The sequence below is a fragment of the Tachyglossus aculeatus genome, chromosome 1 (assembly GCF_015852505.1).
Source record: "Tachyglossus aculeatus isolate mTacAcu1 chromosome 1, mTacAcu1.pri, whole genome shotgun sequence".
In the NCBI taxonomy this organism is placed as follows: domain Eukaryota; kingdom Metazoa; phylum Chordata; class Mammalia; order Monotremata; family Tachyglossidae; genus Tachyglossus; species Tachyglossus aculeatus.
In genome coordinates, this window is record NC_052066.1 from 40526898 (window position 1) to 40541268 (window position 14371).

The 14371-nt window shown below is 44.7% G+C and overlaps 1 protein-coding gene across 3 annotated transcripts in view; it reads left to right on the plus strand.

Annotated features, from left to right (window-relative positions):
* Nucleotides 1-14371, plus strand: part of IFT80 (intraflagellar transport 80) — a 184130-nt gene that overhangs the window by 120333 nt on the left and 49426 nt on the right. For all 3 annotated transcript variants that reach the window (XM_038749271.1, XM_038749279.1, XM_038749289.1), the window contains 2 exons: nt 7710-7828; nt 14058-14132. In XM_038749271.1, the coding sequence (XP_038605199.1) occupies nt 7710-7828; nt 14058-14132 (194 nt within the window). The remainder of the gene's footprint in view (nt 1-7709; nt 7829-14057; nt 14133-14371) is intronic.

The following is a 14371-nucleotide window of genomic DNA, read 5'->3' on the forward strand; positions in this document are numbered from 1 at the left end:
TAACAAATACCATTCTTCTTGTTGTTATTATTATTATTATTATAAGGAGAAAAGCCATGTTATCCTCATTTTGAAGATGAGGCAGCTGGGGCCAGTGAGGTTATGTCTTGTCCAAAGTCACACAGCAGTTCCAGTGTGAGTCTGCATAGAATGCGACATGGTGTCAGAGAAAAACATTTGTGTGCATGCAAGGAGAGATGTGGGGTGAGAGTACTTAAACAGGACTTGATTAACACAATTCCTGTATTTTTTCCTTGTATTAGGTGTTTACTATGTGCCAGGCACTATACTAAGCCCTCGGGAAGATACAGGCTAACCAGGGTGGACATAGACCACGTATAATCCCCATTTTACAGATGTGGTAACTAAAGCCCAGAGAAGTGAAGTGACTTGCCCAGGGTCACGCGACAGACAAGTTGCAGAACTGGGATTAGAACCCAGGTCCTTCTGACTCCAAAGCCTGTTTTCTATCCGCTAAGCCATACCACTTCTCTGTATTATGGGAGAATAGACTGGATTTCAAGTTCTGGATTATTTATGGTAACAGTAAAACACTGATATGAAATGGTCATCTATTAAAAAATATATCATCTAATCTAATATAGGTAAATTGGGAAAAAAAAAAGGAAAGTATGGATAACAAACTAGGGTATCGGAACGTCCAAAATTATAAAACGAGAAGCAGCGTGGCTCAGTGGAAAGAGCACGGGCTTTGGAGGCGGAGGTCAGGGGTTCAAATCCCGGCTATGCTAATTGTCAGCTGTTGACTTTGGGCAAGTCACTTAACTTCTCTGTGCCTCAGTGACCTCATCTGTAAAATGGGGATGAAGACTGTGAGCCCCCCCGTGGGACAAACTGATCACCTTGTAACCTCCCCTGTGCTTAGAACAGTACTTTGCACATAGTAAGCGCTTAATAAATACCATTATTATTATTATTATTATAAAAGTAAATTTGGTCATTTATCTGAAATAGTCTTGATCCCAGTTTCTGTAATTTACTTGTTACTGCACAACTCTAATGTATATAGAATTAAAATGAAATCGTGCTTACCTATGGTTTTTGTCCCAGAATTTCTTGCACATAAAATTTTTCTGTGAATAATGAAATTAACCAGAAGGAATGGATTGCATAGAGGAGGGCAATGCTGGATCTTTATGCATTCATAATTATATGGGTGTAGATATATCATGTGTGTTTGTCAGTTAAGTGTGAAAAATTTGAAATCATCATGATTTTCTGCAACACTGGCTAACTGTAGTTTTTTCATCATTGTAGAATTTACTTAATTCATAATCACACTTGATACCTTTTTTAATAGGATTATTGGTTTTGGCCAATAAAATATTCCTAAGAACTGCATTTATTTAAGTTGCTAAGGGAGTCGTGCAAAACGTGATTATGGGGGTTGAATTTCCAAGACACGTAAACCCTCTTCTACTAATATGAGTATTACCTAATTCCCCTGTTCCTCCATGATAGCTTCTTTGGATTAAGAAAAGTATAGAAGTCATTTTCTGTACAGCATGGAAAATTGAAAATTCTGCCCCTGTTTCTTTTTGCATTAGCCTATATCTGACATTCAGGCTAATGAAAATAAACATAAAATCTGGCATTAAGGGTCTCAGTGCTGTGGAAATAGCAGCCAAACCGACCATCACTATTAAAGTAGTGTTACTAAGGTACTGATACCTAATAGTGGTAGTAGCAGCATTTTCTGAGAGCCCATTTGGTGTGGTGCACTGTACTAGATTCTTGGGAAGACGTAGTCATAGTAATAGTATTTATTAAGCACCTACTGTGTGCAGAGCCTTGTACTAAGCACCGGGAAGAAATACATCAGTGGAATAGACACAGTCCTGGGCCCTCAGGGCCCCCAATCTAAAAATATAAGGTGGGAAGCGGGGACTGGTGACAGGCACATAGAGAGTGGTAAAACAAAACACTAAGATAACATAAAAGACGGGGGCAGATTGGAAAGGATACTGAGCTAAAGAAATGTAAATGACCTCTCACGGCTCAAATCAATCAATCAGTGGTCTCTATTGAGTGCTTAGTATGTGCAGAGCTAAACGCTTTGGAAAGTGCAATACCATGGGGTTGGTAGACATGATCCCTGCCCACAAGGAGCTTACAGTCTACCTGGGAGATGGACCTTAAAATAAGTTACAGATGTGGTGAGCCCGCAACAAGCTGCCTTGTTAGGGACTGTTTGTGATTCCCACGAACAACAAGAAGGACGAGCCTGTTGAGGCGGAGCATGGAGGGAGTTGTGGCCTTCTTGCCCTGCTCTACCTGGTAACGGGCCTGGACCGATCAACGACTGCCCCGTAGAGCCACAGCTGTGACGCCTAAGGCAGATAAAAGGCGCTCGCTTTGAATCGCGAAGGAGCACGCACAGGATGCATGCAGAGAAGCAGCAATAAGGCACGTTGCAGCACATTCATTTATTCATTCGTATTTGTTGAGCGTTTACTGTGTGCAGAGCACTGCATTAAGCGCTCGGGAAGTACAAATCAGCAACATAGAGAGACGGTTCCTACCCAACCACGGGATCACATGGAAAGCAGCCCTGAAAACACACAAAGGCGCGCAGGAAAGAGGAGAAGCAGCAGGAGAGCAGCACTTAATGATGGCATTTGTTAAGCGCTTACTATGTGCAGAGCACTGTTCTAAGCGCTGGGGGGGATACAAGGTAATCACATTGTCCCACGTGGGGCTCACAGTCTTAATCCCCGTTTTACAGATGAGGTAACTGAGGCTCAGAGAAGTTAAGTGACTTGTCCAAGGTCACACAGCAGACATGTGGCGGAGTCGGGATTCGAACCCATGACCTCTGACTCCGAAGCCCGGGCTCTTTCCAGTGAGCCACGCTGCTTCTCAGCACTGGGAAGAAGCCTCGGCAGAACGGACTCCCTTGACCAGCAGACTGGTATTGGACTCTCGGTGGAGTGGAGTGAGAGTGTGTTTGTATCACTCCCTTGCACGCTGGTAAAATTAAGTAAAAAACTTTCTCCAGTAACCTTGGTGAACAGAGGTGTGGTTTGACTTTACTCCGTGTCACCAAGGCTCCCCCGGTCCAGGAAGGTCCTGATTGGTACAATCTAGGGGGACTCGCGACAACAGATATGTACCTAAGTGTTATGGGGCTGAGAGGTGTGACTATCAGATGCATTGCTGATTTTCTCCTATCAATTACACTGAATTACTGAGCGTTGGACCCAGTGAGAGATACACTGCAAAATAGAATTAGTGCTCTAGATATACTGGATTTGGTAACTCCTTCCCAGGTCTAGAAATTGTCTTTTCCAAGGATATGCACCTTTGTTTTCACTGATAGCTTGAATAAGGAATAGAACTAGAAAAACCAAATGGAAAAGACGTTTACAGACATTTGATTCGGTTGCAAGTAGAAGAAATCATTATAGGTAGGCTCAGAGTTGGACAGTCAGACAGTGACCACTGTAGTGGCAGCCCCCGCCCGCTTCCCAGTGTTTTCAGAGGCGGTGCCAGGCTGCGGCTGCCATTCTCGGGCCTGCCGGGGTGTTAATAATGGCATTTATTAAGCGCTTACTATGTGCAAGGCACTGTTCTAAGCGCTGGGGGTATACAAGGTGATCAGGTTGTCCCACAGGGGGCTCACAGTCTTCATCCCCATTTTACAGATGAGGTAACTGAGGCCCAGAGAAGTTAAGTGACTTGCCCAAAGTCACATAGCTGACAAGTGGCAGAGCCAGGATTCAAACCCATGACCTCTGACTCCAAAGTCCGTGCTCTTTCCACTGAGCCACGGGGCAGGTGGGGATGGAGGACCCTTGGGGATGAGGAGGAGAGCCGGAGTGGCTTCCTGGTGAGGCAGAAAAATCATTTCTATTTTTGGATGCAGTCATACCCTTAGATACGGAGAAGCAGCACGGCCCAGTGGCAAGAGCATAGGCTGGGAAGTCAGAGGATGTGGGTTCTAATCCTGGCTCCACAACTTGTCTGCTGTACGACTTTGGGCAAGTCACTTAACTTCTCTGTGCCTCAGTTACCTCATCTGTAAAATGGGAATTAAGACTGTGAGTCCCACAAAGGACAACCTCATTACCTTGTTATCTACCCTAATGCTTAAAAATTACCACCATTCATTCATTCATTCAATCGTATTTATTGAGTGCTAACTGTGCACAGAGCACTGTACTAAGTGCTCGGGGAGAACAAGTTGGCAACATATAGAGACGGTCCCTACCCAACAGCAGGCTCACAGTCTAGAAGGGGGAGACAGACAACAAAACAAAGCATATTAACAAAATAAATAGAATAATAAATAGGTACAAGTAAAATGAATAGAGTAATGAATATGTACAAACATATACAGGTGCTGTGGGGAGGAGAAGGAGGTAGGGCGGGGGGGATGGGGAGGGGGAGGAGGGGAAGGGGAGAGGAAGCAGGGGGCTCAATCTGGGAAGGCCTTCTGGAGGAGGTGAGCTCTCAGTAGGGCTTTGAAGGGAGAAAGAGAGCTAGCTTGGCGGATGTGCGGAGGGAGGGCATTCCAGGCCAAGGGGAGGACATGGGCCAGGGGTCGACAGCGGGACAGGTGAGAATGAGGCACGGTGAGGAGGTTAGAGGCAGAGGAGCGGAGGGTGTGAGCTGGGCTGTAGAAGGAAAGAAGGGAGGTGAGGTAGGAGGGGGCGAGGTGACGGACAGCCTTGAAGCTGAGGGTGAGGAGTTTTTGCCTGGTGTGTAGGTTGATTGGTAGCCACTGGAGATTTTTGAGGAGGGGAGTAACATGCCCAGAGCGTTTCTGCACAAAGATGATCTGGGCAGCAGCGTGAAGTATAGATTGAAGTGGGGAGAGACAGGAGGATGGGAGATCAGAGAGGAGGCTGATGCAGTAATCCATTTAGGATAGGATGAGAGATTGAACCAGCAGGGTAGCAGCATCATCATCATCATCAATCGTATTTATTGAGCGCTTACTGTGTGCAGAGCACTGTACTAAGCGCTTGGGAAGTACAAGTTGGCAACATATAGAGACAGTCCCTACCCAATAGTGGGCTCACAGTCTAAAAGAGGGAGGTAGAGAGCAAAACCAAACATACCAGTTTGGATGGAGAGGAAAGGGCGGATCTTGGCGGTCTTGCGGAGGTGAGACCGGCAGGTTTTGGTGACAGATTGGATGTGAGGGGTGAACGAGAGAGCAGAGTCGAGGATGACACTAAGGTTGCCGGCTTGTGAGACGGGAAGGATGGTAGTGCCGTCAACAGTGATGGGAAAGTCAGGGAGAAAACAGGGTTTGGGAGGGAAGATAAGGAGTTCAGTCTTGGACATATTGAGTTTTAGATGGCGGGCAGACATCCAGATGGAGATGTCCTGAAGGCAGGAGGAGATGTGAGCCGGGAAGGAGGGAGAGAGAGCAGGGCAGAGATGTAGATTTGGGTGTCATCAGCGTAGAGACGGTAGTTGAAGCCGTGGGAGTGTATGAGTTCACTAAGGGACTGAGTGTAGATAGAGAACAGAAGGGGACCATGAACTGACCATTGAGGAACCCCTACAGAAAGGGGGAGGAGGAGCCCGCAAAGAAGACTGAGAATGAACAGCCAGAGAGATAAGAGGAGAACCAGGAGAGGACGGAGTCTGTGAAGCCGAGGTTGGATAGCGTGTTGAGGAGAAGGGGGTGGTCCACAGTGTCAAAGGCAGCTGAGAGGTCGAGGAGGATTAGGATAGAGTATGAGCCGTTGGATTTGGCAAGCAGGAGGTCATTGGTGACCTTTGAGAGGGCAGTTTCCGTGGAATGTAGGGGACGGAAGCCAGATTGGAGTGGGTCGAGGAGAGAGTTGGTGTTGAGGAATTCGAGGCAACGCGTGTAGACGACTCATTCAAGGGGTTTGGAAAGGAATGGTAGGAGGGAGATAGGGCGATAACTAGAAGGGGAGATGGGGTCAAGAGAGGGTTTTTTTTTAGGATGGGTGAGACGTGGGCATGTTTGAAGGCAGAGGGGAAGGAACCAGTGGAGAGTGAGCGGTTGAAGATGGATGTTAAGGAGGGGAGGAGGGACGGAGCGAGAGATTTGTATATTGATATAAAGATATGTATATATGTATAAAGATATGTATATAAGGTCCATGATGGGGTAATAACAAGTCGTTAGGTGATATGGAAGTGCTGAAGTGCTAGTTGGGGGAATGTTGGGTGGGAAGACGAGCGATTAACAGGGAAGACCTCCTGGAAAGGATGTGATTTCAGATGGGCTTAAAGATGGGGAGAGTAGTGATTTGCCAGGTTGATGGGGAAAAAACATTCCAGGAGAGAGGGCTTGAGAAACAGCCCCAGGCACTATCTTTGGTATTTCCAGATACCAGTACAAATGTCCATTAAGCGACGGAGTTGGAAGCACCCCTCAACCTTCCCGTGAATGGAAGGAGAGAGAGTGGCTCTTACCCATTCATGGAGCTTTTTTCAGATTGGTCCATGTTCTCAGAGTGGACATGGTTCCCAACCTCAGAGTGGTTGGGAAGCTTGTGGTAAGTAGGAATGTGTCTGTCTGTTGTCGTATTGTACTCTTCCAAGTATAGTGCTTTGCACACTGTAAGCACTCAGTAAATACGATTGAATTGACTAAAAGGAGGTAAACAATAATAAAGCCATGGGGACTGCAAATTTTAGCTGGAGAACCGTTCTCCCTCTCCTCTTTCCCCTCCTCCCAGAGAAGGAAGAACTTGGGTCGGGGGGTTGGGAATGGAGAGGGAGGAGGTGATGCAGCTCTGAAAAGCCAAACACTTTCCTGGGAAGGATCTCGCTTCTACTGCCCTTTCCCACCAGAGGAATTTGGAACAGTCATTCATTCAGTCATTTATTGAGCGCTTACTGTGTGCAGAGCACTGTACTAAGCGCTTGGGAAGTACAAATCGGCAACATATAGGGACACTCACAGTCTAGAAGGGGGAGACAGACAACAAAACAGGTAAACAGATGTCAGTACCATCAGAATAAATAGAATTATAGCTATATACACAGCATTAATAAAATAGAGTAATAAATATGTACAACTATGCGCAAGTGCTGTGGGGAGGGGAAGGGGGTAGGGACATTGTGATCTTAGAGCCAGAATTTTCCAAATGGAACCTCCCTTTCAAGAAGTGATAGGGATGCTTTCTGAAATCGAAAAGTAGCCTGTGTTAATGGTTAAAAAATATTCCATACTTTAAATTTCAAAATAGTGAATTATAGTATTATGACTAGAAATGTATTGTGGATGATCACTGACCGACTTTCTGTTTTGGTATTCAATATGAGCGGATGGCTTTTGAGAGTACTCTGCATATCTCTTCAGGGGTACCTAAAGAGCAGAAATAGTACTTCTAGAATAATGAGGAGGTAGGTACAGCTTTTAAATGATTTACAGATTAACACTTGCCAATTTATCCGGCTGGAAAGGTAGAAGGGCACAGCAGGTGGGAGTCAGAGCTGGTGGAGATGAGGGGTTGGGTGTCCATGTGACATCATGCCGGAGGACAAGGCAACTTCCCAGGGGAGCCAAATAGGCATCCCCTGAAGCTTTCAGGATGCAAATGGGAAAGCTATCCACCACCTGGCATCAAGGGTTTCCTCTTTCCCCATCACCGTTTGCATCCATCTTGATCAGAACACTTCTCTGTTTGCTGATTTTTACTGCCTTTCGATTTCAGCGAACAACTAATTTTAACCATCTACTCTTGCTGTTTTAGGTTCGAAATGTCCTTAATGATGCAGTGGATTTACTGGAATTTCGTGATAGAGTCATTAAAGCTTCTTTGAACTACGGGCACTTGGTTGTTTCAACTTCTCTTCAGTGTTATGTGTTCTCGTAAGGATCCTGCATTTCTTACGTATTTAGGATTTGTGCATTCAAGTTCATCTCACCTGGGTTAGACAGAGATTCATTTACCAGCCCAATTTCTCCCCCGACTTTCCTGAACATAATTTAAATTCTGTAAGAGCTGACTTGATTAAACTCTTGATCCCGTGAAATTTCCCTTTAGCGTCCTGGTCCCCTGCAGACTTTGGGACCAGACTTTTTGGCTGAGGAGATGTAGAAGCCAGAGAAACATCTGAGTTGCTGGAAGAGACTGGGAAGGAGGAATGCCAGTCTTCTTCAGGCTTTCAGAGTCCCAGGTATAGGCTCAATCAATCAATCAGTGCTATTTATTGAATACTTACTGTGGGGGGGGCACTGTACTAAGCGCTTGAGAGAGTACAATGCAACAACGTAGGTGTAAACGATCCTTACACACAAGGAGTTTCCAGACTAAATAGCGGGGGTAAAGACATTAAAATAAATTGCAGATGGATATGCTCATAAATGCCGTCGAGCTAGGGGAGGGTGCATATTGTACTCTCCCAAATGCTTAGTACAGTGCTGTGCACATAGTAAGCACTTAATAAATACCATTGTTTGATTGATTGCAAGGCGCTCTGTGCCTCAGTGAGAACAGGACTGGTCGAGGGAAGAGAGTATAGGAAGTGCTCCATCATTCCTGTAGTAGTAGGAATAGTAGTTATTGAGCCTCTTCTGACTCCCCCTTTTAGACTGTGAGCCCACTGTTGGGTAGGGACTGTCTCTATATGTTGCCAACTTGTACTTCCCAAGCGCTTAGTACAGTGCTCTGCACACAGTAAGCGCTCAATAAATACGATTGATTGGTGTACCAACTACTAGAATCAATTCCACCGTCCAAAGCCGAGTGCATAGGCAACACAGAAGAGAGGGCCAAGGCACAGAGTGGGGGAATTAGTTGGGGAAGACTTCTTGGAGGAGATGTGATTTGAGCAGATCTTTGAAGATGGAGAAAGGGATGGTTTTTTCAATATGAAGGGGAAAGGGAGTTCGGAGCTGGAAGGAGGACCTGGACAAGGGATTCCGGCATGAAAGACAAGATCGAGGTATAGCCAGAAGGGCATGGAGTTTTAAATCTTAGAGAGAGGCAGGAAAACTCAACTCAGGGCCCAGAGATAGCAGCAAAAGGCTCAGATATCTTGCGTCAGCAACCATCTGCAGTGCCTGGGCCCAGCCATGCAGGCGAGCACAGTCCCTCGGCCAAAAATCCCAGTCTGCGCAGACTGAAACAAATGGATTTAGCTGATCCGGAAATATTACCCCAAGCAGAACTAATTGGCAATCTCCCTTTTGTTAGATTGAAACAAACCTGGAAAACATTTGTAATGATTAGAAACATGAGGGTTAGGGATTATTTTATTTTATTTTTTTGGAAAATGAGTGTTACCTTCACCCTGTGCAGCATGACTAATGTGTTTGAGGTACGGCAATATTTCATGGTGAAACAGTCATCAGATTTTGAATATCCAAAGAGGTTAATTTTTCACAGCTTTCATCCCTCTGTTTTCTTTTAAAATATTTTGGAAGTCTTAAGCCTCTGTTGAAGAAGAGCGGAGGTAAAAATCAAATCGGTTCGTTTTGTAGCTGTAGTTGTGGTATTAATAATAATTATTATAGTATTTGTTAAGTGAAATCAAATCAGTTCATTTTGTAGCTGTAGTTGTGGTATTAATAATAATTATTATAGTATTTGTTAAGTGCTTGCTATACGCACGGCCCTATCCCAAGTGCTGGGGTGGATACAAGCAAATCGGGTAGGACTCAGTCCCTGTCCCACGTGGGCTCACAGTCTCAATCTCCTTCCCTTCCCCACAGCACCTGTATATATGTATATATGTTTGTACATATTTATTACTCTATTTATTTATTTATTTTACTTGTACATATCTATTCTATTGTATTTTGTTAGTATGTTTGGTTTTGTTCTCTGTCTCCCCCTCTTAGACTGTGAGCCCACTGTTGGGTAGGGCCTGTCTCTATATGTTGCCAATTTGTACTTCCCAAGCGCTTAGTACAGTGCTCTGCACATAGTAAGCGCTCAATAAATGCGATTGATGATGATTTTACAGATGCTGGAACTGAGGCACGGAGAAGTGAAGTGACTTGCCCAAGATCACACAGCAGACAAGTGGCAGAGCCGGGACTAGAACCCGGGTCCTTCTGACTTGGAGGCCCGGGCTCTATCCGCTAGGCCATGCTGCTTCTTGAGATGCTAGGTGATCCAGTGAAACAGCCCGGGCCTGGGTTGTAGCTCCATCAGCGGTGAAGACTTTTGGGCATTCTTTAAGGAGAAGGGGCCCTGGGGGAATCCTGAAAAATACCGGGCCAACGAGACAACCACTTTCCGGGCCGTGGCGTTACCTCCCAGGGTCGGCACTATGCTGTTGCCATCTGGGCCGGGAATGGGTCTTGTGGGTGCAACATTTCAGTGTGTGCTCTGCATCGTGTGTCTGTCTGCCTGCCGGCCTCCTCGCTCAAGGCGCTCCATGCCCCCGTGAGAACAGGACTGGCAGAGGGAAGAGAGCAGAGGAGGTGCTGCATCATTCCCGCAGTAGTAGGAAGAGTAGTTATTGAGCCTCTACTGACTGTACCAACCACTAGAATCAAATCCACCATGCAGGTTCTCCATCCTGTTGTTCCAGGCCCAAGGCTTGCCTGTTGTTGGAGGCCTTCCCAGACTGAGCCCCTTCCTTCCTCTCCCCCTCGTCCCCCTCTCCATCCCCCCCTTCTTACCTCCTTCCCTTCCCCACAGCACCTGTATATATGTATATATGTTTGTACATATGTATTACTCTATTTATTTATTTATTTTATTTGTACATATCTATTCTGTTTATTTTATTTTGTTAGTATGTTTGGTTTTGTTCTCTGTCTCCCCCTTTTAGACTGTGAGCCCACTGTTGGGTAGGGACTGTCTCTATATGTTGCCAATTTGTACTTCCCAAGCGCTTAGTGCAGTGCTCTGCACATAGTAAGCGCTCAATAAATACGATTGATGATGATGATGATGTTGTTTCTAATCGGAGACTCTGTCTTATTACTACTACTGCAGCGTGGCTCAGTGGAAAGAGCACGGGCTTTGGAGTCAGAGGTCAGGGGTTCAAATTCCGGTTCCGCCAGTTGTCATTTGTTACTTTGGGCAAGTCACTTAACTTCTCTGTGCTGCAGTTACCTCATCTGTGAAATGGGGATTAAGACAGTGAGCCTCCTGTGGGACAACCTGATCCCCTTGTAACCTCCCCAGCACTTAGAACAGTGCTTTGCACTTAGCAAGCACTTTATAAATGCCATCATTATTGAGAAGCAGCGGGGCTCAGTGAAAAGAGCATGGGCTTTGGAGTTAGAGGTCATGGGTTCAAATCCTGACTCTGCCAATTGTCAGCTGTGTGACTTCGGGCAAGTCACTTAACTTCTCTGTGCCTCAGTTCCCTCATCTGTAAAATGGGGATGAAGACTGAGCCCCTTGTGGGACAACCTGATCACCTTGTAACCTCCCCAGCGCTTAGAACAGTGCTTTGCACATAGTAAGTGCTTAATAAATGCCATCATTATTAAGCTCACACTCTTAATCTCCATTCATTCATTCAGTGTGCAGAGCACTGTACTAAGCGCTTGGGAAGTACAAGTTGGCAACATATAGAGATGGTCCCTACCCAACAGCGGGCTCACAGTCTAGAAGGGGGAGACAGACAACAAAACATATTAACAAAAATCAGGTTGATCTCAGATATTATCAATTATTCAACAGTATTTTTTGAAAAAATTCTTGCCCTCAAGGAGCCTTCCATCTAGCAACTACTAGACAGACAGAAAGCGGGCTTCCCCAGTTTCATTTCCTCCTCTCCCAGCCCTTTCTGTGTTGCCCTTGCACTCAGATTTGCACCCTTTATTCACCCCTCCCTCAGTCCCATAGCACTTATGTACAACGTTGTGGGCAAGGAATGTGTCTGTTTATTGCTATTTTGTACTCTCCCAAGCACTTAGAAGAGTGCTCTGAACACAGTAAGCTCTCAATAAATATCACTGAATGAATATCCATACTTTAATTTATTTATATTAATGTTTCTCTCCCCCTTCTAGACTGTTAGGTCATTGTAGGTAAGGAATGTGTCTACCAACCCTGTCATATTGTACTCTCCCAAGAGCTTAGGACAGTGCTCTGCATGTAGTCAGTGCTCAATAAATGCAATTGACTGATTACTGGATACTAATATCTCTAGTATTTGCTAGATTCCCCACATCAAACACTCAATATATAATGGTATTTGTTAAGCACTTACTATGTGCCAGTCACTACACTAAGCACTGGGGTGGATACAAGCAAATCAGGTGGGTGCAGTTCCTGGCCATCATGGGGCTCACAGGCTCAATCCCCATTTAATAGATGAGGTTAACTGAGGCACAGAAAAGTGAAGTGACTTGCTCAAGGTCACCCAGCAGACAGGTGGTGGAGATGAGATTAGAACCCAGGTTCCTCTGACTCTCAGGCCCCTGCTCTATCCACCAAGCCCCGCTTTATTCATTCATTCAATCGTATTTATTGAGCGCTTACTGTATGCAGAGCACTGTACCAAGCGCTTGGGAAGCATAAGTCGGCAACATATAGAGACGGTCCCTACCCAACAACGGGCTCACAGTCTAGAAGGGGGAAACAGACAACAAAACAAAACATGTACACTGGTGTCAAAGTCGTCAGAACAAATAGAATTAAAGCAGATGAGGTAGCTAAGTCACAGAGAAGTGAAGTAACTTGCCCAAGATCACAGACCAGACAAGTGGCGGGGCTGGGATTAGAACCCAGATCCTTCTGACTCCAAGGACCATGCTCTATCCACTAAGCCATGCTGCTGCTTCTTCATCGGAGTGCTTCCTCCGCATCAGAGGAAGCAGCGTCCGCATTGGAGAAGCAGTGTGGCTCAGAGGAAGGAGCACAGGCTTGGGAGTCAGAGGTCATGGGTTCTAATCCCGGCTCTGCCACTTGCCAGCTGTGTGACTTTGGGGAAGTCACTTCACTTCTCTGGGCCTCAGTTCTCTCGTCGGGAAAATGGGGATTAAGACTGTGAGCCCCATGTGGGACAACCTGATTACCTTGCATCCCCCCAGCACTTAGAACAGTGCTTGACACATAGTAAGTGTTTAACAAATGCTATTATTATTATTATTATTCCTCTCTTTTTGGCTTGGGTCAAGAGTTATTTGACTCAAAGTTGCAAGTTCTAAGGCCGAGGGCATTCCTATTTTCTAACCTTGCAATTGAAACTCTTCCCCTGCAGCCCCCTTCTCGGAGCTGGAAATGGGCTGTTTTTGGCTTTCCTCTGCCAAAGAATGTGCCCAAGGACCTCCGTGGGGGGACAGAAAGAGACAGCCAATCATACCTTCCTACCCTCCATTCAGAAAAGGAAACCAAAGGGATTGAAAAATCAGAAACGAAGCGTCTTCTCCAACCACAATTCTGTGATTTTGCACCTAGACCATAATGTGGGGAAGGGCTAGGATTAGGGGAAGAGACTGTTTCCCCTTGAAACCCCCCTCTTATAAGGAGAGTTGTGTATATTGAAAAATTTTCAATTAAATTCATGAATCCCATTAAATTCGATCCATGTAAGTTTGGGGAAATGTCATAACCTAAAACATTTGCCTAGTGAAACTAAGTTGTGTATAGTATTTAGCTTTCTAAATTGACGGGGGAGTAAAAGTAAAGTGAAATGTTTGCAGTTGTTCCCTTATTTCTGTTTGATATAATTGCTTACTCACGTGTGATCATAGTAATACCAATGAAAATGCTTAAATGGCAATCCATTCTTTGAACATATTACATTATAGCATTAAATAGCATTTATCAAGGACTCACATTCAGTGTCGTTATTCTAGGCACTGTACAAAACAAATTAAAGTATCCAACCTGGGCCATCTAAACTGCGATCATTAACTTTTGTAGATCTTTTTCCAGGAAGCTATTCTCTAAGAATGGAATCGATTAAATCTTACCCCAATCTTAAAATCAAGCTGCCTAAAGTGCTGTAATCTAAAAACTTGATTTCAAAATGACACATGGGTATTAGTCCTCCATGCCAATCAAGAGGGTGTATATCATAAAAGCTTATATAAATTGAGCTGGCTCTATGGAATGTTGAATTTAATTTTTTATCACTTTGTATTTTTTACATTTTAATCGGTGTTAATTTTATTTCTATTTTAGAACAAAAAACTGGAATACGCCACTTATCTTTGACCTCAAAGAAGGAACTGTTAGTTTAATTCTGCAGGCAGAAAGGTAATTTATTATTTGACTACTGGATTTTGCATTACATATGCCACTGCTCCATATTTTTCTCCAACTGTTTGGTTTCTAATTTCTTAGCTAATATTAAAAGAAGGGTGAGGTATCGAAAGGCCTTATGTTTCTACTATATATTATATTATAAATTCTTTATATTAATGTCTGTCTCCCCCTATAGCCTGTAAATTCACTGTGATCAGGAAATGTGTCTACCAACTCAGATGAAGTAATCT